Genomic DNA, 23817 nt, shown 5'->3' with positions numbered 1-23817 from the left:
ATACGCCTTTGGGGTGGACTAGGGGTGGCGGCCTACTTTTGGAGCTGGGGACCCTTCAGCGTCTCTTTACCAAGGCTAGCCAACCCGCATAGTAACATACTCACCACTTTCCAGCAGCACCAAACTGTGGGCAGGTGGGCGAGAGAAAGAGGCCTGGGCCTCAGAGCCTCCGGTTCTGACCTCCATCCACTGCACCCACCCTTCCTGACAGACACCCCATAGCTCAGGGTGCCAGGGGGCAGGGTCCTTCCTATTCTCTCCTCACAGGCCACCACAGGTGTTCTGTTAGGACCCAGGTCGTGTATGTGGGTCCTTGGACTGAGGACCAAGTGATAGGGAAGGGGCACGGGCACACTCTGAAACCCTCTCTAACCCCACATTTCCTGACTGAGCTCCTGGGGCAAAATCTGGACCGCTCAGAAGGGGCACACTGGCCCTTCATGATCTGGGTGTTCTCATCTTTCTCCCTCCATGTGACTCCCTGTTCCTGGCCCTCACCTGCTCCGAGGTGCCTTGCATGGACCGCCTCTAGCCTGTGTCACTCTGGGCAAGATGCTCGCTTTTCAACGCCTCAGCCCCTCACGTGGGAGAAGGCAGGGATACCAGCCTCACAAAGCGGGGTGGCTTTCCGTGGAGAAAATGCACACGGACTCACACTTGCTGTTTTTGTCATTGGTTATGGGGCCCTGAGTCTTCCTTCCACCTACCTCTTGGCCCTTGAGGACCCCATCGTAGGGTGGGCGAGCCACAGGCTGTGTGGCACTTGTCCAGGTGTGCCCGACCTGATATAGATGCTCAGCCAACCTCGCTGCCCTGTTATCATCACACAGGTCCCCCATTGTCCTGTTCCAGGAAAAGGCAGGCTGTGCAGACGCTGCTCTTTGCTCCCTTTGGGGCCCCCGGGTCTGGGCACATTTAGGGTTGGTTTCCATGCCAGCTCCCAGCTCTATAGTCCTCCTAGGACACTGGTCCAGTTCATCCTGTTCCCAACGCCCTCCTCTCCTGTGTGGACACACATTCCAGGGGTGACAGGACCAGTACCTGCCTACCCTCCAAGGTCACACTGGTTTGGGGCAGCCATATGCAAATGCCAACTCATGCTGAACAGGCCATCAACCAGACCCTTGGAACACAGGGGAGGCCAACTGGGGGACTGCCCTGTACTGACCCATCCTGTCTCCCTGTCTGCTCCCTCTCCACCAGGTTCCCACACCCCCAGGGTCTGGTGGAGGGCTCACTGTGGTCACAGCACAGGGCGAGGCCAGATGGCCCAACCAGGCGTCCACAGGGGTCTCCAGCCTTAGACCTCACATAAAATGCAGGTGATGTCAAGGTTTCAACTCTTCCCGGGACCAGCCTGAACCCTGGGGCTCGGGACCTGGAAACCCCAGCCTGCCAATACTTCAGCACCCTTCACTGCTGAGCCCGTACATTCCTCACTCCTTCCTTATCTCCCTGGGAGACCTGCTCCAGGGGCCCTTCTATGTGCGATGTTGTTCTAAGCCTAAGGGAGATGGAGAGATGAGCCAACAGCCCTGTTCTCAACGAGCCCATCCTGGGCAGGATGAAATAAACGAGGTGATGTGGTGGCTGGGGAGTGGCCGATGAGGGTGAACTTGATCTGCCAGCCACTGGTTCTTAGCTGCCCTGAGCCTCAGTCTCCCCCACCTCCCCATAAAATGAGGTCTGTTAGTGTGCCTCCTCACAGGGTGGCTGAGGATGAAAGTGTGACATGCAGAGAAAGCTGAGTCCCCATGGCCAGGCACTGTGGCTGCAAGTAGCCATCGTGGGCATGACTGAGATAAAAGGGGAGGCTTCCTGGAAGAGAGGGCCTCCCTATTGGGCCTTAGGGAGGGTGGGTAGGGCAGGGAAAGGCATGGAGCTGCAGCATAGGCAAGCTGGGAGGGGTGGTGGAGGGGATGCAGCGGGGGGCCAGGCCTTGGCCCCGGCTCAGCTGGGGTTCCAGAGCCCGGGGAGGCTCTGTCCTTTCCTGGGTCTCCGTTTCCTCATCTCTAGGATGAGGCCTCAGTTTTGTTGTAACCTGGTTAAGCTCAAGTCTGCCCATTGTAGTGAAGCCTGGAGTGTTTGTTCATGGGAACTGTGAATTCAGCTTTTCACACTGGAAGGAAGGCTGGGAGGCTGGGCCACGCACATGAATGAGTTCCATTCACCGTGGATGGAGGCAGCCCCACGGCTGCCCACCCCACAGCTGAGCCACGGGGCCTGGCCCCAAGCAGCAGGGTGCCAGGTTCCGAGGGCGCTGAGGCCGGGACCAGGGCATTGAGGCTGCCTGGCAGTGCCGTGGCTGGATGGGCCAAAGGGAAGGCTTCATTTGGGACTGGACATCAAATTGGTACCCTTCACAAAGTAATAGCCATGTCTCTGGCCCTCTGGGCTCCCTCTGTGATGGAAGCTTGGGGGCATCCAGGTTGGGGGCTGCCTGTCAGCTGGCAGGGTGTGGTCTGGGGTAGGGGAGAGCTGACCCAGTGAGTGGCATGTCCCAGTGGGCAGTGCCAACTGCCCCTCCCCCCATCACCAGCGGAGGCAGGTGGGGTGCAGGATCCTGTGCCCTGGGCCTGGAGGGTGGGAGGAGCCTCTACTTCCCTGGCCCATCCTGAGCCCTACCAAGGCAAAGTGGGCTTTGGGGTCCCCAGACTTCTCCAGCGGGAGGAGGGCGAGTGAGCCCCGCCCTCAGACCTGTGCCCTGACCTCCTGGCAGGAAGGCGCACAGGGTAGGTGTGACATGTGTTAGATGCATTTGTAGCTACGGACTGGTGTCAAGACAGGGTTGTGCCTCCAGAGTAAAATCACTCCAAGGATGGTGTCAATCACTCAGGGAAATAGCTTATTCTTAGTCTCCAAAGAAGAGGGGGGGCAGGGGGCAGGTCTTTGGGGGGTGAGAGGAGTATGTGTGTGTTTCTCTTCATGTAAAGCTGCAGAGATGTCTAGGATGGCCTGGGGGTGCTCAGGTGGCCCTGCTGGGGGGCCTCGGGAAGCAGGTAGAGGCTGACCGTTGGCTAAGGCTCTGTGAGGAAGAGGCCAGGTCGGGCCCAGATTGCAGGCTGCCTGGTGGCTCAGAGCCAGTCCACTGAGGGTCCTCATTCGTCCAGGGTGCAATTCCCTTCAGGGCTCTAGCTTGTCCAGGGGGAGCTCAGAGGTCCAAGACCCTGGCCTGTATCTACCCTCAGGTGGAAGAGTGTAGGTAGGAGAGCTCCCGTGGGAACAGGGTAGTGGTGGCAAGAAGAGCGAGAACCCCAGACCAGGCTGGAGGCCTCCTCACACTGTGCCTTGGGGGCTTATCCCTAAGGGAAGCAGTGGAGGAGGGAGAGGTACTGGGAGGAGCAGGAGACAGGGTGGGATCCGGGGGCGAGGGGGATGCTAGGACCCGCAAGCCTCACCTGGGCACAAGGTCTTGTGCTGTTGTCACAAAGACAGGATACTCTGCTCTCCTTTCAGAGGAGCTACGGCCACAACGAGGAACTGTGGTCAAGCAGCCTTCCTGGGCTCCTTCACCATTCACCTCTGCAGAGAAGCATTTCCTGCCAGCCTGGCGTCTGTCTCCATGCCCTACCACACCCCACGCAGACAACAGGCAGCGCCTGAGACTTTCTGGGGTCTCCCTTGGCTGCTGGGCTGAGCTTGCCTTGCCTGACCTGGCCCGAGCCTGGAGGTTTGTGGCTGTGCCCCTGACAGGTGGCTGTGCCCGGGGTGGCCTCTCTCCAGCCCTGCCACTCTCCTTTGGAGCCTGAGGGGGAAGCCACTGTACACGCTTTTCTAGTTTCGAGGAGCTTGGGATGCATTCGGGGGGTGATGGTAGAAGAAAGGGACGGGCAGACAGATAGAAACCACGCAGGGAGGCAGCAGGGCTGCTCCCCGGCAAAGGCCCAGTGTGGGAGCAGGTGGAGGAGGCCTGAGTCATGTTGGCTCACGCCTGCGGGGATGGGGACAGGATGCTTGGAGCTCCCCAGGCAGCCCCAGCTCAAGGCTGTCGCCTGCTGGAATCCGTGTTTCTCCACCCCCTTCCCCTGCGTGTGTCCCCTCTTTGGAAGCGTCTCCTGGAGGGCAGGGCCCGTGTGCTGGCTCACCCGGGCCTGGAGGGAAATCACCAGGATCCTGTGCAGACAAGAGGGCAGATGTGGTTGTGGTCTGGCTGCCCACAGGGAGCCGGCGGGCAGGGCGGCCTCGAGTGGCCCTCTGCTCACCAGGCTGAGGAGCACGGCAGCTCCTCGGGCCCTCCAAATGCTGAGCTGCTGAGAGTCTGTCATAGCAGCTGCCACCCAGGGTGGCTGCTCCCCTCCCTCCGTTGAGCTGAGTACTCAGATGCTCAGCAGACTCACTGTTGTTTCCATGACAACTGAGGAGCAAGCCTCCACCCTCAGCGCCGCCTCACACAGCAACACAGACCTACGGCAGGAGGCTGCTGATCCCCGGGCTGGGCCAGGCGTCCCTTCACAGGGGCACACGGGGCTGGCCCTAGCTGGCTGGCCTGAGAAATGTTGTCCATCACTGTGTACTTGTTGGGAGGGTAGGGGAAGGTCTCTGGGAGTTGAGGGGACTCCACATTTCCTCAGAGACAGGGTAGTAGGCAGGGAAGAGGGGGCCTCCCGATGGGAGAGGAGGTTAGATGCTGGCAGCATTACTGAAGGAGCACCGGATAGTGCCTTGCCCTGGGCAGTGTCATCCTCAACAACTGGCCCTGATGGCTCTGGGCCTTGCTCCTTCCTTTGTGTGGGGGCTACCATGATGCCTAGATGTCCAGCTCTGTTCATCTCAGAGAAGAGGCTCTAAGGGGCTCCTCCCAATATTCCCATTCTAGAGATGTGGAAAGTGGGGCTCAGAGGGTTGACCTGGCCTGCCTAGGCCCTGCTGCCAGGCCTACCACCCCACCCCAAGGAGAGCCCCCAACAGCCACAGCCACCCAGGCCTGTCATCCCCCTCACTGCTACTGGCCTCAGGAAAGGGGGACATGCCCGGGGACAAAGCTTAGATGACCAGGGTCACTTCTAGATCTATCTGGTTAGCATTTCCCACTTCTTCCTCCCACAAACCTAAATGCTGCCTTGCCAGACTGGAGAGCTGGATTAATGAGGCTAATGAATTGATGAGCCCCTGACTGTCCCTGGAGCCAATGTGCAGGGACAGCACAGAGAGGAGAGCCACCAAGGCAATGTGGGAGAGCCAGGAAGCCCTGTTGCTCCCCCTCCCCTCCTCCTGGCATTCAGGGCCTCTGGGCAGAGCAGCATTCTCCCTCATGACAGCCCTTGCCTCCCACTGCTGCCCAGGCTCAGGTCCGTCGCCCAACCCCACATCCCCTGCCAAACTGAGGTCCTCAAGGTCATGAGGCACAAGCCCTCAGGATGCCCAGGCCGAGACAGACAGGACACAGTCCTGTCCACACGCAGGGACAGCAGCTCATGTCCCTCCCTCCCCTCCATCTGTCACAGCCACCAGGGGCTGCTTCTGCTTAGCAACCCCCACCCCCACCCCCAACTCGATGCCTTCCTATCCCACTCTGTTCTGTGGCCAGGTCTCCCCAGTGTAGACCGCAAGTACCTTGCTCTCTGAGCCTTGGTCGGCTGTCCACTCAGATCAGCATCTACCCCTCTTCCATCCGACCCCCTTTTCTCTCTGGCTTATTTCAGCGTTAGGGCTCCCTGAGAGGCATATGTGGGACATTCTGGAGGGTCAGCGGCTGATCCCTTAGCAAGGCAGGATGCGACCCTAGAAGGCGGGGGCCTGGGCAAGGAGCCCTCGGACTCCCGTCTGCTCCAACACGACTGCCCACCCACTGTGCGGCCAGGCCCATGGAGGGCCGCCTTGGTTCTCCTTGAACTTTACCAGCCTTGGGTCCTGCTAGTCAGGAGACAGCGGTTATTTTAGGCTATCATGCAATGAGTCACAATAGAAACGTGGTCAATAGGCGATGATGTGAGGAGGCTGGAGGCCCAGCACCCCACTCACTGAGCACCACTGTCTGAGCGCGGTGCAGAGATGCAGGCCCAACCTCTCCCTGCCGCTGCTTTGGCTGCCCTTCTCGTTCCTCTGCTCTGGGCCCCAGTCGGTCACCTGGATACACCTTAAGCTCCTACTTAGTGTCTTACGTATTCCTGCCTTGAGGGACAAGGGACGGACAAAGAGCAAAGAGCAGTGGAGGCTTATACGAACGGAGTCCCCCTAGGGGAAGGACACACGCGCCACTAACTGTCCGGCACCACACCATGCAAGCTTGAGGGCAGGCGGCACAGAGGGACGGGCCAAGTCTGGGCTGGAAGGGGCCGACTTCGGCCACCGGGGCAAGCGGCATCCCAGGCTGTGGGCACAGCCTTAGCTGAGGCTGGGGCGGGGGGTGGTGGCGACGGCCCGCAGAGGGCCCAGTGTCAGGCTGTGGCTCTGCCGCCACCCTGTCCCACTGATGGTACCTCCAGATGCAGCTGGGATCTGTCCACACCTGTCCGTCCCAGCGCTCCCACTTTTATCTCTTGCCAGGCCGTCTCCTGGCTTTCTGCTCTGAGTCTCCCGAACCCTTCCCAGTCGCTTCTATCGCTGCGGATGATCTGGCGCCTTCCACTAGCTCCGGACTCATCCTTCCCTCCCTGCGCGAGGGCCTCCGCCGCCACTGTGCTGTCCTTCCCTGGGGTTCCCACAGAGAGGGTGGGCTCTCCCACGCCCTTCCTGACCCCCACCTGAAGCACCTCCTAGTCCCGACCTTAACTGTCTGTTAATTTGCGAAACAGCTTCCAGCGGCGCCATCGGACCCTGTTCTTGTCCTGCTCATCATCTGCCGTGAGCAGTGCCCCGTCTGTCAGGTGCACTGGTCTCTCCAGCGCCCAGCCAGGGCGGTCTGCCGAACTGGGGTGCGGACAGCAGGGCCAGATGGCGCATGCCGTGGGCATGCGTTAGGTGTGGCAGGTGCGTGTGCAGGGCCAGGGTGGGGTGGGAGGGGCCCCGGGCGCCCAGGGCCCCTGCCCTGCCCTCCCGCACAGGTGCACCGCCCAGGGCCTGGCCCACAGATGGCCTGCGGGCCTCGCACTGCCCTCAGCCTCCTCCCGGGCCCAGGACGGCCAACGTGTGGCAGGGGCCACCGCGGACAGCAGGACCGGCCTCCCTCCCCGAGACGGGCCTTGCGCTGCCCTGGTCTTTCACTGACAGTTGGCCTGTGTCCTCACTTCAGCTCTTGTTCAGCGGATCAATCTGGCAGAATGAGCTGAAAAGGCGTTTGATAAGCAGGAGCTCTTCCGGCTTTACAACGATCAGGAACTACCTGTGTCTTGGGGGATGCAGTCTCGGGTTTTACTTTCCTGTTTCAGTCTCCTGTGGCCAACCCTGGTGGGGGAGGGGTTGTGTGGTGGCCCCAGGCCCTGACTCCACAGTGTGTCACTGTCTGCACCTGGGGGTGGGCCTGCTGGGCTGCTGCTCCCACTGCCGCCAGCCTTGCTGTCACCTGCAGACAAACAGCCCTGAGGCCACAGGACTCCCTGGCAGGAGTGGAGATTAGCATGTGGCCCAGAAAGATTAGCAACTCAGGGTGGCATACCTCATGCCCTTGGACGGTCCCGGGTTTTCATGGGGCCCTTGACCTTCCCACCACCTTCTCTCCTTTTCTTTCCCACATCTCTCCTGCCCTCCTTGCTGCACCCCTGGGCAGGGAGGGAAGGGGACAGGAGGGTCAGGAGTGGCCCATTTTAAAGGGCTCAGTCCTGCAGGCTTTGGGCCAACAACAGATGGGGCTTCTCTGGGGTTGGGGGTATGTTCCAACCAGTGCAGAAGTCAGTCACTGCCTGCCAGTCCCCATGCCCCCCGGTCCAGTGACAATTGCAACGCTTGTAGTAAGAGCACTGGCCAGGCCTGCCACTTCAAACAGCAAAGGCTGTTTAAACAAGATAACAGGCTGCCGGTAAAGCTGAATCTCGGGTCCTAATAGCCCAAACCCCTCCGAACCTGCTAGAGATAGGGGAGAGCCACTTCCTGCCTCATGCAGTTCAGCTGCAGACCACTGGCTTCTGATGCTTCCCACCCAGCTTGGCACCCACCCTCTGTGGGCCATTCTGTTTGCTGGTCCCCGGTTTCCCCATGTGTACATGGATGGGACTAGGGTGACCCAAAGTAATAGCAAGGGTAGCAGCTTCTCACCCCCCCGCCCTTCCCCCCATGGCAGGGTAGAGCCAAGGGTTCTGCTTAGAAGGTGACAGAGGGCCGAGCTGGGCTACCTGGGGAACTTGTTCTTAGAACCTGAATTCCCCGCTCTGTGTGGTGGGGGCCACACCCTGCCAGGGTGGGAGGCCTAGAGGTTTGCATGCAGGGCCCCGTGACTGCGTCTGGGGGCCTCGTCTCTGTCCTCTACCCTCATCTTCCCCTGGATGCCAGCCCCTGGCGAATGGCTGAGGCCACCACCGACTCTCCCACGATGCCTGGCACAGGGCTGAGAGCCAAGTGCCTCGAGGCAGGTGTGGTCGGCCCAGCTTGCCTCCTTCCATTTTTTCTGTGGCCAACCACAGCCCACACAGCCATCCGAGCTGAGAGCCCACGCTGTGCCCTAGCCCCAGGGACTGCCTGGACTCCAGGAGCTGCACAAGGGATCAGGGTCCTGGACCTGGGCAGCCCAAGCCACACAACACCCCGGAGGCCCCGGCTGACCGGAGCTGTCCCCCTGGGAGCCTGAGGAGGCCAACCAGGAAACCAGCACCCTGAATATACAATCGTTTGGTTTTGCTTTCTGCTCTCCCTAAACCTCAGAACCAATGACGTATAGGATCTTAGAGATGGAAAGGACTGTCCCGCTCCCACAAGTATCGGCACAGCCCTGGGGAGAGAGAGCCCCTGGGTTAGCATGACATGAGTGAGGAGCGTCCTGTCACTTGAGGGGTAGCTTAGGCATGAGAAACGACTCTTCTTCGTTTGGGGCAGCAAATTCTTAGGGCAACGTGGGAAGCATGTGCTCTGAAAGGGCCTGGAACTCCCACCTTCTGCTCTCTTCCTTCATGCTCTGGCCCAGAGAGGGCAGGGGCCCCAGGCCGCCCAGCAGGCCACTGGCAGCGTTGGCTGGAGTCTAGGCCGTGGCCTGCCTGCTCCCCCACCCCCACCCCAGGGAGGAATCCTTCTTTCAGAGCTCAGAGCCCCAATCCACTTTTGCTGCGGCTGAAATGAGAACTGTTTCCTATTTGTTTTCGTGTTAAATCCTGCCAGCTTGATCCAAGTCCCCCTGCTGTCAGTCACTGACGGGAAATTAGCAAACAGCAGGACACAGGTGCGTGCAGGCTGGAAGCTGGCAACACAGATTAGAAGGCTGGCCCGGGGCTTGCCGACTTGCCGACCGTCACTGTCACCGACAGAGGAAACTGGAGTGCAAACACCTCTCTGCGTTTTCAGCTCCGGGGGACCCCCTGGAGCCCACCAGCCTAACACCCTTGCCTGACCCTGTTTCAGCAAGGAGCGTGCTGCTGTTCCCGGGCTGAGCCCTGGGCCACGCCTCCAGGGGCAAAGGCTACTGAAAGCACTGTAGACACTTCCTGCAGGGACATGGGACACTGGGGACGGGACATCTTAATGGGGAACCTCTACCTATGGGCCATTACTGCCCTAACTCTGGCTTCTCCATCTGCAGGGGGTGAAAGGGGCTAGTGTAGTCTTCCGGGGTGTCAGCCCCGGTAAGAATCTGATTGAGGGCAGAGCCTCTCCCACAGAGGGATGACCTACATGTGTGCTGGTGCAGGCACATAATTGGAACGTGCTTTAGGGAACTCTGCAGGCTGTGGGACCCTCTGTGGATCCCAGGCACTGCCATGACAGGGGCCTCCAGCCTGGGAATGGCTGCTGCTGGCCCAGTGCCCATCCCTGCGTTTGCCCAAGGCGGGAGCTGCAGGCTTTATCTTGCCCAGGATGCTGTTACTGTCATCAGCACACCCCATACCTTGGTAGGTTCTCAGCAGCAGACATGGCTCTCCTCGTGCTGGCTCTAGCCAAGCCTCTCGGCCCGTTTACAGGCGAGGTGGGGAGGTGAGACAAAGTAGGAAGGGCCCTTGTCTTTACCTGGGAGACCGTCTGTCTTCAGGATGTGCAGCAGAGGAGTCATTGCTCCCTGGGTGGGCCCCCAAACACCTCACCTCTACCTGTCTCCCTCTGCTTCACTAGGGGTGTGCAAGCCCATTGTCGTGGATAGGCAGCGTTGGGAGAGAGCATGGGGTGGCTCAAGGTGATGCCCAGACCAGGCTACAGGTGGGCAGGACAGTCTGGATTGTGGGGCTCCAGAGCCCCAGCAGCTATGCCTGCAGACAGCGCCAGGCAGGAGCGGGGACGAGACACCCACTTTCCTGGGGGGAAGGGTGTGCCAGAGGCTGGATACTCAGTGGTATGGCCATGGTCTCACTGACCACAGGCTGGACTCACAGTGTGACAGACAGGGGGTCATCAGGCCTCCAACCTCCACAGGTTCCTTGCTGAGCAAAGAGACCTCCTGCCCTCCTCGCACCAGTGTCGCTGGGGGACCGGGATGCCCCTGGAGGGAATATGTTCTGTCCCGGGCCTGGCAGTGCCCCACTGCCTTGGCTCTGAGAGCTCTACGCCAGGTCCCCTGGTCAGAGCGTCTGAGTGTCAGAGCAGACCGTGTGTGACAGGCCCGTCCAGCACTGCCCACATCCTGATGGCTCTGTGGTGTCATGTCCTGGGGGACATGGCAGTCTGGCCCTAGGAGGCCCACGTGGGACTGAGCGGGAGGTGGGTGGGATGGCTTCCAAGAGGTGGGGAACAGACCACCCTGGAGAATCACATGTGGCCCCTGCCCACTCTGCGGTGGGCCGGCCCTGGTCTTGGGGGACCTCAGCCGTGTGCTGGTTCAGCCCACGTGCTGGTCCAGGGGTTGCTCATGGCTGTCTCTTGTGAGAGGGAAATGAAATGGCAGGAAAGTACTGTGTTCCCCACAGGCCTGTGCTGAATCCCGTACCGCCTTCCCTGTCACCTGTACTAGGCAGAGGCACAGGGGAGGCTGTGGGGGCCGGGAGAGGTTCACTGCCCCGCTGAGCTGCCCAGGGTCTGAACTCCAATGCCTGTACTCTCTTCCATCAGAGCACGAGCCCCACGGTTCCAGGCCCCGTGGGCACCAAGCCCAGGTAAAGGCAGGTATCACCAAAACTAGGTCTTGTCCTATAGCTGAGGGACTGTCCCATTTTACAGATGAGGAAGGCAAGGTTGGACCCGATCATCCAAGCAGAGGCTGTGCAGGACCAGGGGCCACATGTGGCCAGGTACTGCTCCCTCCCGCCTCCTGGGGTCCTGTCCTTGGGCAGACAAGGCTAAGAGAGGAGCTACAGGGGGTGTGCCTGTGAGCCTGGTAGATACTGAATAAAAAGCCATGGACTCGAAGTCTCCCCCTAATGCCTTTCCTGCTGGCCCAAGGGTGGGAAGCCATCCAAGAACTAAAGGTTGCCTCAGTCGGCCCAGGGCCTTTGGCTGACTGTGGCTTTATTAATGAAATTAGAGAAGGTGCATGAGCCCGAGCGATGCCAACTGGGGATGAGGAAGGCAGGGTCAGGGGGAGCTACAGCCCGGGCCCCCGGGCCAGCCAGAGCTTGTTCTCTGGGCCTGAGAACATGTGTCCAGTTGGGAGCCATGCACAGGGAGTAGGGGTGCCTTTTGCTACATCCTCAGTGTCCCCCTCAGATGCCCAGGGCCCCTCCCCTCAGCTGTTACTCCAATCTCCCCAGAAACTCTAGACCGTCAGAGCCAGTGGGGCCTCAGGGGCCCTACAGATGGACAAAGAGGGGGTCCCGCCTGGAACCTGTTAGCATTTCTGATGTTTTTCAGGGCAGCTGTGGGACTCCCCCAGATGGCAGACCTCCAGGCCCCATCTAGCCGGTTCCTGAGCGTCCCTAGGTCAGCGTGGCCCCCACTGCTCTCAGACTCCTCCCTGCAGTCTGTTCTTGATACTCAGACAAGTTGTTTTTCAGTTCTCGGATTATAGAAATCCCTTAAAACAATAATAATCTGTGTCTTAAAACCCAGAGCTGTTCTGATGTGTGCATAGGGAACAGAACTAAGGTGCTGGGGAAATTAATGAACCCCCTGGCCTGGGGGGGCCGGGTGGGATGCAGGTGGGGAAGTTCCACTGTGAAGATCCTGGGTAAGCACAGGATGGAGATGTTCTGTGGCCAGTGGAAGGGGAATCCTCTGGAATGGGTCAGGGGGCAGAGGGGGAAGCGTACAGATGGTAGGAGATGCAGCTGCTCCAGGGAACCCTGGTTCCACCATCCCGGGGTGTGTGTGTACCAATGTCCACGCCCAGCACCCCAGACTGCTGAGGACTGGATGCAGTACCTGGAACCTTGCCCCTTCCGTAGGGCAGCCAGTGCCCTAGCTCTCCACCACTCCCCACCCCCCAACAGCCCCTCGGTCCTGCTTTTGCTGGCTGCTCCCATGGCCCCCACAGCCAGGCTGGACTCTACAAGGTCCACATTGAGTGCAGGTCACTACTCCCACCTTCATCCTAATCCATCCCGGCCCCTGATATGTGGGCCCCCTTCTCTCCTGCAAGTTGGTCTCTGGGGCAGAGGAGGCCCTCCTGGCTTCTCGAAACCCAAAGAGCTGCTTCACAGAAGTGCCTTGAAGCCAGTGGCAGTGAGGATGGGGCCAGTGGAAGTGGGTGCTGGCAGGGCCACCCCAGCCCTTCTGGGGCTGCATGATGCCATTCTCATCTGACCTCAGGGGAGGAAGGGACATCATCATTTCTGTGCCTAGACGGGGAGCTCGCTGTACACAGGAGGTGTGTAAGAAATGCTTCCTGAATGAGAGTATCCCAGGGCTTGTCCTCTCAGATGGAGAATACAGGACGGGCCTGAGCTTGAGCAGATGGGCTCACGTTAGTCTGCTAACGTGCTGACAAAGAGAAAGCAGAACCACCCAGCTCCCAGGCTGCTTCTCTGCACAGAAAGGCTTCTCGTAAATCTGCCTGGGGAGAGTGGGAGGGGGAACCCAGGGCGAGCGTGGAGCCACTCCGGCAAATTACTGTTCTCGAACGGGATGAGCGTGAACAGAAATAACACCTGCGGTCACCGGGCCAGAACAGGGAACTGCTGAGTCTCAGAAAGAGGGACACTGCCCAGCTCTCCAAAACGATGCGGACGGCGAATCCTGTAAATCACCTCTCAGTGAGCCTGCCCTGGCGCTGGCCTTCCTGGCCAGGGCCGGGGTCACTGGCTGCAGTAGGTTGCGGAATGTTTAACAGCCGGCTGGGAGGGGGCTGATGGGCAGCATTTGCCAATTTCTGTGATGTGAATACCCTCTCCTGGATGATTCTGAGCTACCAGCATGATGTCAAACAGCTCACCAAGTTTCTAAAAATGGAAAAACTGGCACTTGTGAGCTGGTACCGGCCAGCTGCGGCCCTCTGGTGGGCTGCTGTGCAGAGAGGGAGGTTCTGCTGCTGCTAACCTGGCTTTCGGTGCCCCCTTAGGCAGGTGTGGGGGGCAGCTCTGCCGGCACAGTGCAGAGAGCGCCTGCTTGCTCCCCTCCCTCAAGGCTTGCCAGCACGAGGGCAAGAGGCTGACCCCCAACTTGCCTCGGAGGGAGGCCCCCACCAGAGCCCAAGCTGGTTGACTTCCTGTTTTGGAAGGGCCGCCTGGCTCAGAGATTGGAACACTGTGGACGTCCCCACGCAGATTCTGCCAAAGTGCATGGCAAAGTCTGTCTTGGTGGGAGAAGCGAGGAACGGGGATGGTGTCCCAGCTGTGCTTAGCAACGGCCTGTGCCTGGGGGGCAAGGGGCCTCTGGTGACATGGCAGGAGGCGACCAGCATGGAAGAGTGGCTGAGATGCTCGATGGCGGCGTTGGGGGGACAAGGATGAGGAGGCAGGGAGGAATGAAAAGGCTGTATTAGGATCCCAAAGCTCCACTATGCGGTGTGGAGCTGGGATGGAGGGGCTGGTCATACAGCACAGTGGGGAGGTGGGGGGCCCTGAGCCCAGTGCCCAGCCGTGTCCTTCTGTTTGGGAGATGTCTGATGGAGAACTGACTCAGGGCAAGGAGTCAAGTGCCAAGGTAGACAGGAAATGGGAGCTCTTCAAGTTTCCAGGGCAAAAGGGAGGGTGGAACGGAGGAAACTGCTATTGACAACGGCCTCAGTGGCTGCATGTCTCCCTGGGAGCAGAGGGAAGGTGGTGTCAGCCCAAGGAATGGAAATATCAGTTGGCTCAAGTGCTAGGGGCCACATATAGGCATCAGTCTGTGCTGAGGGGGAGTGACAGCTGATAGCTGCTGCATTCTCTACCCTTTCTCCGCTCTGCCCTCACCCATCACACACCCCATGGGGACTAATGTGAAGGCCAGGGCCGCAGGCAGATACACTGGCCACTTGCTGAGTGGGGGCCATGGGCTCACAGCCAGGGTCTTGCTGAGAACCAGGTGACCTTAGCCCTGTTGGGGCTGGGACAAGGCCTGGGCCACAGAGCAAGGGACCCTGGATGGGCCCAGAGCCTGATGAGCTCACATGGAGGTGGCAGGGTACCGTTCACAAGCACTGACAGCGCCTCTGGGCCGACAGCAATCTGGCTTTGAGTGCACATGTGCCTGTCCCCCTTGTAGCCAACCACAGAGAGAAAGAGTTGGTCTAAGCCGTAAAGGGGATGCCGCTGGGGAGAGCTGTGGCCAGCTGAGCCCTGTGTCCCCCTGTACCTGCAGGGGGAGGCACCATCATGGCCTGGCCCCCTTAGTGCCTTTGTCTCTACAGAGTGGCTCGGATCTGCACCTGGGGCTGTCCACTCCAAGGAACCCAGTCCCCTCTGCCAGCAGGCCCTGTCTCCTGGCTCTGGTCCAGGAGGTCTCTGATGTCCCAGGGTCATCCATGATTTGTGGAGGTTGTAATAACTTGGATGTGGCCCTGGCACATCCTGAGATCAGAAGGAGGTGCTCAGGGAGATCAGTGCTGGGGTGGGTGTGGGGAAGGGCCGGCCTCCATGCAGGTCAGTGACACGCCTTCCCGGCACTGTCCCAAGTCTCCATGGTACAATTCCTGGATCTATGTCTTCGACTGGGTCAGGGGCAGGAGGCAGAGTGGGGATGTACTCTGCTCAGGCTGCTTGTGGTCCTGCCACTGATGGGGTGAGGGCAGTGCCCACCCTGACAACTACTCAAGTCTCTTGAGGCCCAGGGGGAGAAAGCGTCCATGCCCCCAGGCCCTCCCTGGAGCATCCTGTACCTACAGGACATGGGGATTCCAGAGTCCCCTGGAATCTCTGAGGGAGCAGTGCCAGCCTGCCATCTCCCGAGAGCCAGATTCAGCTCTGGGACACATGATGCTGATCCATAGGCCCTACTTTCCCCATTTGCAAAGCTGGCTGGTTAGGACACTAAAGGACATGTGAGATCCCTTCCAAATCTGAGCCGGGGTATCACCCCCATCTGGCTGTTGCCCTTTCTAATCACCTCCTCCTTTGGCCCAGCTCTGGGATCTCTAGCTTTGCTAACCATCAGTAAATGCCTATCTATCTCACTGCAATCCAGTGCATCACCATCAACGTGCCATTTTGTGACACGAAGCCACTTTTAAAGGCACTAAGACAAGCTCCTGTTAGGGCTGAATGACAAAGCAGTGCCGGGGTGCAGGTACATAGTTTGTAGGACAGCCTTGAGCAGCCCCCTCCTCTGGGGCACACTGCACACCTCTGCCCCTAGGGCCTGGCACTTGCAGGGGCTCCCAGAAAGGCTGAGTGTCCCAGGAGCTACACACTCAGAAGACAGGGCCCTGACCTCTGGCTCTTCTCCAGCCTGCATGTTTCCTGCCCCATCTAGTCTGCTGAGTACCAGTGTGTGCCAGCCTAATGTTCACAGCCCATGCCATAGACGGTGGGTGGATGACGGCGCTTTGGGCCTGGCCTCATGGTGTGGTGGAGCTGTGACCTGTCCCAGGATGAGGAGGGGCCACTGGCTGGGGCTGAGCAGAGGTGACAACCACAATCTGGTTTTGTAGCACCCGTCACCTGCAGAACTTGTCTCCCTACAGGGCATGTCCTCGTTTTCAACTCATCACCAGGGACCCTCTTCCACACATGTTGGCCAGCTATCTGTTAGAGAAGAGTGGGGACTCCAAGCCTCCCACACTAAAACTTGCTGTGGCCCAGACCATACCGTGTTGTGGCCACAGTTGGTTCTGCATGAAAGCAAAGCAGGGGACATCCCTGGGAATTGCTCCCTGCCAGGTTCTGAAGGAGGGGGCAGGTGTCCCTAGGCGGCATGAGGTTTGTAGAAATGACACTGCCACTGTGCTGGGTGTGTGCCCCCTGCCCCCCCCCCCCCCCAGCAACCTGTGCCTTCGGGAAAGCTGGGTTCACCTCAGCGTCTGGCCTCTAGTCCGGGCCTTGCATCTGCACAGCATGTCTACAGCAGGTGCACAGCAGGCCCTCCACAGGGCTCAGAACACCAATAGCTCTGCCGGAAAATGGGCAACTAGGGAGCTCCCTGTGGGTCTTCATGTGAGAACACTGTGATGCTCTATAGCCTGGCCTTTTCATCTCTCCCTTCTAAAGAGTGCCTGTACCATTAAGCCGCCATGCAGTCCACTAGCAGATCTGCAGGGGCAGAGGTGGGGGGGGGGCAAGTGCCCACCTCCCTGCCGTCTAAGATTCCAAGCAGGGTGTTGGGGCCCCACCTGCTGGGGCACTAGAGGGGAGGAAGCAGAGCCCCTGCATGGGCAGCTGAGTGAGGGGCCTGGCGTGGGGCCTTGGCCACTTAGCTTCTCGGGGCTGACACGTTGGGATGGGTGGCTAGCCAGCGGGCCTCCGTGCCTGAGTGGGGCCATGGCTGAGCCTCTGAGTCTAAAGCTCTGTCTCTCTTTACTCCTGGAAGAGGCCATGGGACGGACCCACAGGCAGGCAGAGCTGCCAGGAAGTGGCGTTCCCACAAAAGGCGGCCAGAGGCAGGGAGGCCTGGCCGCAGATAGCAGGTGTGGTTCAGGGAGGGACCATGACTCGTCCTAAGCCCGGGCACCCCCACCTGTCCCGCCTGCCCCGTGACTGGGACAGCAGGCACAGCTGCCACCTCACAGGATGGGGCAGGTGACACATCCACGGGCTGTGCTCTAGCCTCCTGGCCTCTCTGAGGGGACCCCTTGTAGGGACAGTAGATGCCCACCTGACTGGAGCCCCCAGGCACCTGCCAGGACTGTAGAGGGGGGTGGGGCCCCAGGCAGGCCCAAGGACCCCTTAAATCCTTTCAGGATCAGGGCGGGGAATCATTATGAAGGCTGGGCGTGGCCCCTTGCATCTGCTCGTTGCCATGGTCCACAGACACCCCGGAATCGGCCTCCCCTGCCCAGGTGCTGCCCTGCGCTCCCTGCAGCCCTCTGCAGCCCTCCACGCCCAGGAGCCTAGAGATCCCGACGTTACCCTTGGCAACGTGCTGACGCAGATGCCAGCGGGCGGGGGGGCTGGGGGAGGTGGTGGCGGTGGCTGTGGCTCGTCTGCCAGGCGTGGGGGTGGGGGGCTCCACCAGCCCGCTGTCAGAGCAGACGAGGCTCCTGGAGGCCTCAGGAGCCGAGCAGAAAAAAAGATCTCGAGGAGCCCGGTCCAGAGCCTGGCGCTGGGCCACCAGGTTCCCTTGGTTTCTGCAAAACTCGGCGTGGCTGGCTCTTGGCTCTCGTGCCTCTGCTGGGGCCCGGGGACAGTTGAGGGCCCTTGAAAAGAAGGCACCGGGGCGGCCCTGTCCCGTCCGATGGCTGCACTCGCTCGCTCGGCCAGGCGGGAGGAGGGCAGGGGCACAGGGGGGCGGGCCGGCGGCGGGGACGGAGCTGCGTGCGGGCGCCGCAGGGGCAGGCTCTGCTCTCCGCCTGGCCCGGCTCTGCCCCGGGCGGCCAGCCCACCGCGCGGCCAGCGGCCGAGGAACCACGGGGGCTATTGTCTTTCCTCAGCAGCCTGTTTGTTTTCCATCCCGAGATATTGCTGGTAGAGCATGAAAGGTCACAACTATTTGGAATCCAGTGAATTTCCAGCCTCGCTTGAGTTTCTCATGAAGAATTTCCTTTTCTGGGGAACAATCACCTCCCCGGGCCTGCTGAGACCAGGGTGGCGGGAGCGGTGGGGTGCAGGCCTGGCTGCTCTCCCCTCCCTTTAGAAAATGCCCTGAGCAGCTCCAGAGCCCGGCTGCCTCCAGGAGGCAAATACAGGCCTTCCAGAGAACCCCTCCCCAGCCAGGCTGGGGGGTGCCATCCCCACCCAGGGCTGCCAGCTGTGCACCCCCCCATCCCCCCAGGGAGAGGGCCGGGAGCAGCCTAGAGATGTGAGGGCCTTCGTGGGGCTGCCTGTCCTGCCGTTCATGCCCCCAGCCCAACTGGGCAGCCGTTCACTAGCACACAGGTGGGGACCCATGTGTAATGACAGACAGGCTGCAATAGAGGGGTGTGCTGGCGCTGGGGTCAAGGAAGGTCTTTCAAGGAGGTGATGCCTGAGATGAGACCTGAAGGATGGGGACAGGCAGAGCCAGGGTGATCACACACTTAAGGCCAGAGACAGCAGAGCGTGTGAGGAAAACAAGGCCAGGAAGGCCAGAACAGAGAGGAGAGAGGCAGGGGGGAGGCAGGGATGGGCCAGGAAGAGCCTCAGACGAGGGAAGGCTTGGCCTTGGGCCCATCTTTGAGGACACTTGGGCCACCTCCTAGTTGACAGGTTCAGATAGCAGAGATGATAGCCAAATACCTCCATGAAACACGGGACCAACTCGGGGCTGAGGCATCCCGCCTCCCACATCCTGCCACACCTGTGGGCACAGGCTAGGCTGACAAAGCTTGCCAACAGATGGTCTGGGAGCCCAGCCCAATGCTGAAGGAACTTGCCACCTTGCCCTGGAGATGACAGACTTAGCAGCCCGAGATCCTGGCCTCAGGAAGGCCCCAGAGCACAGGCTATCACCAGCCTCAGGACATGGCAGAAAAAGGCGGAAGGCCGGAGAGCTGACCACAGGAGCACCATGTGGCTGGCAGATGTGCTCCGCCACTGTCCTGGGGCCTCGCCCGGACCCGACCTGGGCCTTGCGTCACAGCCTGGTCAGCCCCAAGCCTTCTGCTCAGAGCAATGCCTCATCAAATAGCCTGACCTTTCCCATTGGCTGGGATGTCCCTCTGCCCAGAACCTCACACAGCACCAAAGTGGGTGTGGGCAGAAGAACAAGAGGAGCTAGAAACCCTAGAAACCACACAGTGCTGGGAGCAAGGCAGGCCTGCCCCGTGGATGCAGTGTCCTTAGCCTAGGCCCCTGACACCGTCACTGCCTGGCACAGTCCTGGAGAGACCCCCGGGTGCACACAGGACAGAGGGGGAGCCCTGCCTCCTGTCTTCACGATCACCTGCAGCTGTTTCTTTCCCCTTCTCCAAGAGGCTAGATTTCCTTGAATACCTTGAAAGACACAGACCTTCTCTCCATCCAGAAAAATGCTCAGGCACCCAGCATGGTGGCCGCAGCCCAAGGCCGTCTGTATACTTTCTTGGGGCCGCAGCCCAATTAAGACTCCCAACTGAACCCAAAGAACAAAGCTACCACCTGCCTTAAAAAAGACTGAATGAAGCCCCTTCCTTGCCATTGCCCTGGTCCCCTAGGCCCTGGAGGCTAACCCCCCACCCCCATTTCCCAGCACAGTGGGTCCCCCACCAGGACCATCACCACCCCTTCCCCCTGCCAGACCACTGCCCCCCTGAGCTGCTGGCACCCACAGCTCCATACCATGTATGGCTATTTGTGGACCCGTTTGCCCCCACACCTCCTGCCCCCAGCGTCAAAGGCCTCAAGGGCAGATTGCGAGTCTCTGTTCAGTGCTCCTGCCTGGCACAAAATGTCCTCTGTAGGACAGCCTGGGCCACCCCCCACCCCATCCGGCTGCTCAGCCTCCACCACCACTCCTGGGCACCCAAAGCCCCTGCGGTGCCTTGTGCACTGGGCTTTCTGCCTTGGTTGCACCTGCATCATGCTGCCCACCCTCTCCCCCTCGAGCCCCCACTGGCTCAGCACCAACCCTGGGTGCTCCTGGGTACCTCCCTGCACTGTGTCCCCTCTATGGGGGCTCCATCCACCCCCTTCCTTTGAGCGCCCTTCTCCACGCTGAGAACCACAGTGTTCAGGCTGAGGGCCTGAAAGAACCCCCATACCCACCCGACCCCTGGGGATTAAGCCTCAGAAACAGTTCTTAACCCTGTTGCTGCCAGACTCTAAGGATCCCAAAGGGGCTGTGGGGCCGTGGCTGCAGTTCCCAGCACCCATAACAGTGCCTGTAATCATAGGGGTTTTGTGTATTTCCTGGATTGCTACATAGACCAGCAACCGGATGCCTGGCCTGGGCCTTGTCTCCATTCATGTCCTGCCGAGCTGTCAACCTCCCTCCCAGCCTCCAGGGCTATACCCCCTCACACCTGACTGCACCCCAAACTCACCCAGAGCAGAGCCCCTCATAGGGCCCAGCTCCCCCTTCTTCCTCCCCAGTGAGCCTTCCCTGCGGGCCGGGCACCCCAGGGCCGCTTTTCTGGGCTCCAAGCAACATGGTCTTGGGGCCAAGGAGTAGGTCCCACTTGGCAGGGGATGGCTCTCCACGCCCTGGGCATTTCGGGCATGGGTGTGGGCTGCTCGTGGCACTGAGGCAGGGGCCACCTGGGTACCTGGGGTCTATGAGCATCCTGAGGGTAGTGCTGTCAGCAGCTGGGTGAGGACATCCCTACCTGGTGGGGCCCGAGGGTGTGGTGGTCACTCAGAGGGATGCAGAGACCCCGAGGGCCCGTGAGGGACCCTCAGGTCAGAGTGGGACCTGTCCGTGCTAGCGGCCCCCAAGAGAGGCGCCACAGCAGACGGTACCCCGAGGCCCTCCGGTGCCCGAGACACGCCCCCCCCCACGCTCCACGCTGTGCTCCCAGAGACGGCCCCTGGCCGGAGCCCCGTGCCTCAGCGTCGCCTGCCCTGCCCACCCCCTCAAGCCCACCACTTCCCAGGAGCCAGCGAGGCGGGAACAGGCAGGGGCAAAGCCCGGCACACTCACCGTCTGGTTGTCCTCGTAGAGCTTCAGGTCGTAGCCACTAAGCTCCACACAGAAGATGATGGCCGTGACGCCCTCGAAACAGTGGATCCATTTCTTGCGCTCCGACCTCTGCCCGCCCACGTCCACCATCTTGAAGGTCAGCTCCTTGAAGGTGAACTTGTTCTCCACGATGCCCGTGGTCATGTCCCGGGAGCGCAGAATGTCCTCGACGGTGGGGATGTAGTCGGGCGCGGCGATGCGCTCCAGGTCGTTCAGGTAGTAGGCGGCGTTGTCCTCCAGGTGGTACTCGCTGGAGCGGCCGAAGCAGGCCTGCGCCCCGGGGTCGGCCCACAGCCGCCGCATGACGCCCAGCAGCTCGGGGGTGATCTCGCCCTTGCTCTCGGCAGGGCCGGTGAGCGCGAACAGCTGGACGGCGTCGTAGGCGCGGTCCGGGTTGTGGAAGTCGATCTTGAGGGCGGCCAGGGCGCGGATGATGCGGGTCAGCGAGTCGATGGCGTTGTAGATGATCAGGGGCTTGTACTCCTTGCAGGCCTCCAGGTTGAAGCCGCCGCTGTGGATGATCTTCATCTGCTTCACGATGGTGCTCTTGCCCGAGTTGCTGGTGCCCAGCAGGAGCAGTTTGATCTCGCGGCGCTGCCGCTGGCTCTCCGAGCGCAGATGGCGGTCGATCCTCCGGGACCGCCGCGCCGCCTCTTTCTCCTCTGAGCTTTGCCGACATCCCATGGTCCGGCAGCGGCGGGCCCAGATGCAGAGCACGGGACGGGGCGCCGCTCCCTGTCGCCGCCGAGCGGGGGGGACGCCGAGACGCGGGCCGGTGCGGGGCAGACGGAGCCCTCGGAGCGCTCAGCGCGGGCGGCGGGGCGAGGCCACGCCACGCTGCGGCCCCTGCCCCAGCAGCTCTGCTCCAGCCGGCATGGCGATCGCCCGGGGCGAGGAGGCGGCCGAGCCTCCCTAGTGACTCTCCACCTGCCCGGGCCACTGTGGGGCCCGATCTGCCGCCGTCATGCCCTGTCCTCCCGACGGTGGGAAGCCGGACTCCAGCGTCTGCCGAGGCTGCTGCCGTCTGGCCGCCGCTTGCCGGGCCGGTGCCGCGCGCGCTCCCTGCGGGCCCCCCGCCTTGGGCATCCGCCCTTCACCTGCCAACACAGAGAAGAGGGTGAGCCTCCCCCCGCCGCAGGCTGGGTGGGAAAGAGGGAAACCGGGCCTCCTCGGGAAGCAGCCTGGGGGACGGTGAAGCACACCCGCTCCCCTCCCTGGGACTCCGCTGAGTTGCGCCCCACTCCGCGCCTCACACCCTGCCTGGCCAGCCAGTGTGCCTGAAGCCTGGTACTTGAGGAAAGGGTGCCCAGAGCCACACTGGGACGTTAGCCTTAGGGTTTCTGGAGCGAGGGAGGGAGTCTGGGGCCCTGCCGCCCTTCCCTCCCCACCTGCATCCGGCCAACCTCACCCTCCCGCAGCCTCAGTCTCTGGGTCTGTTGTTCTTTAGGATTCCATACAGAGAACCTGCTCTGATGTCCTCCCCTCACCACCACCTCCCTCACCCTCTCCTGTGCTGCCGGGGGTGTACCCACATGTGTCACAGCATCAATGGGCCTTGGCCCCTCCTTGGTTTACAGTGGGGTCCGACACCAGGGTAACTGGATGATCTCCCCTCACCACCTCTCATGGGAGCTGGGTCACTCCTTCGCTCTCTCAGGGCAGGACATTCACCAGGAGGAGGCTGGCGAGGCCTGGCAGTAAACAGACAGGCAGGGAGCAGAGCAAGGCAGAGGTCTCGGGCGGGGAACACGGCAGCCTGGCTCCTGGTGGGTGAGGTGGGTCAGTGGGGAGAGGCTCGGGCTGGGCGGGCTGAGTCGGGGAAGCAGGGGCTGGGGGGTACAGGACAGCAGCCAGGTGTGGGAGGCAGGTGAGCCAGAGTATGTCTGAGAGCATCAGGAACCACTGAGCCCAGGGCAAGGCAAGGAGGCAGCCCACAGACTCCCTGGTCCTAGGCCAGGTCTTTCATGTCTCTGTTCCCACCTTGATGGTCAATAAGGAACAGCTGTGCTCACACCCTGGCCAGGGCGTCAGCTCCTCAGTGCCCAGCCCTGAGCCAGCCACCTGCTGACCCAGGATACCTGCAAGCTCTCCCCAGGCCTCCCCCGATGACCTGTGAGTAGCTGAGCCTGGGCTCTCCCCACCAGGGCAGGCCCAGAGCTCCGGCTCTGCTCCCATCTGGGAGCCTGACCACAACCTCTGTCCTAGCCTGGCTGCCCCCTGCAGCCTCCTCACTCTGCCATGGCCAGCACTCACCCCCCCACCCCCGATGCTCCCTCATGGCAGGCCCTGGATGGCAAGGACCCTGAGGCCTGTTCTTTCCCTGGCCCCACCTGCCTCTGTAGCCAGGGGTCCTGCAAGCACCTCTCATGCCACCTCTCCCCCTCGGTTGAGCCTTCATGTGTCCCCAGTGCTCCCAGGATGATGTCTCATCCCAGCTGTGTGGCCTGAGCACTTGACTCCACGTCACAGAGCCTGTCCCTCACCGGTCATAAGCATCTATTAGAGGTAGAGCGTTCAGTGCGGTGTCTGGAACCCAGGCAGTGGCAGCTAGTACCCCCGTGTCCTCATCACCTGTGGGTGCTCCCTCAGGACCAAGCATAGCCTGTGGGCTAATGTAGCCCAGGGCCTGGGAGCTGTGGGCACTCGGTGAGGGCTGGTGGGAGAGGGGAAGGGAAAGCCTCAGGCATGAAGAGGCTGAGGACCTTGTGGCTTCTCCGTGGTCCCACCGGACCATGAGTGGGGGACATGCTGGCCATGTAACCACCACATGAGAGAGATCAGGGAAGG

The 23817-nt window shown here is 61.1% G+C and overlaps 2 protein-coding genes across 4 annotated transcripts in view; one reads left to right on the top strand and one right to left on the bottom strand.

Moving 5' to 3' along the window:
* RSPH14 (radial spoke head 14 homolog) overlaps positions 1 to 23817 on the top strand; it is a 78050-nt gene that overhangs the window by 23221 nt on the left and 31012 nt on the right. The gene's annotated exons all lie outside the window — the stretch shown is intronic.
* Positions 1 to 23817, bottom strand: part of GNAZ (G protein subunit alpha z) — a 51856-nt gene that overhangs the window by 7835 nt on the left and 20204 nt on the right. Inside the window, exon 2 of the mRNA XM_025474676.3 lies at positions 20992 to 22127. Within this exon, the coding sequence (XP_025330461.1) occupies positions 20992 to 21714 (723 nt within the window). The 5' untranslated portion in view covers positions 21715 to 22127. The remainder of the gene's footprint in view (positions 1 to 20991; positions 22128 to 23817) is intronic.

Source organism: Canis lupus, chromosome 26, assembly GCF_003254725.2.
Source record: "Canis lupus dingo isolate Sandy chromosome 26, ASM325472v2, whole genome shotgun sequence".
Classification (NCBI taxonomy): Eukaryota; Metazoa; Chordata; class Mammalia; order Carnivora; family Canidae; genus Canis; species Canis lupus.
This window is presented reverse-complemented; position numbering and strand designations above follow the sequence as displayed.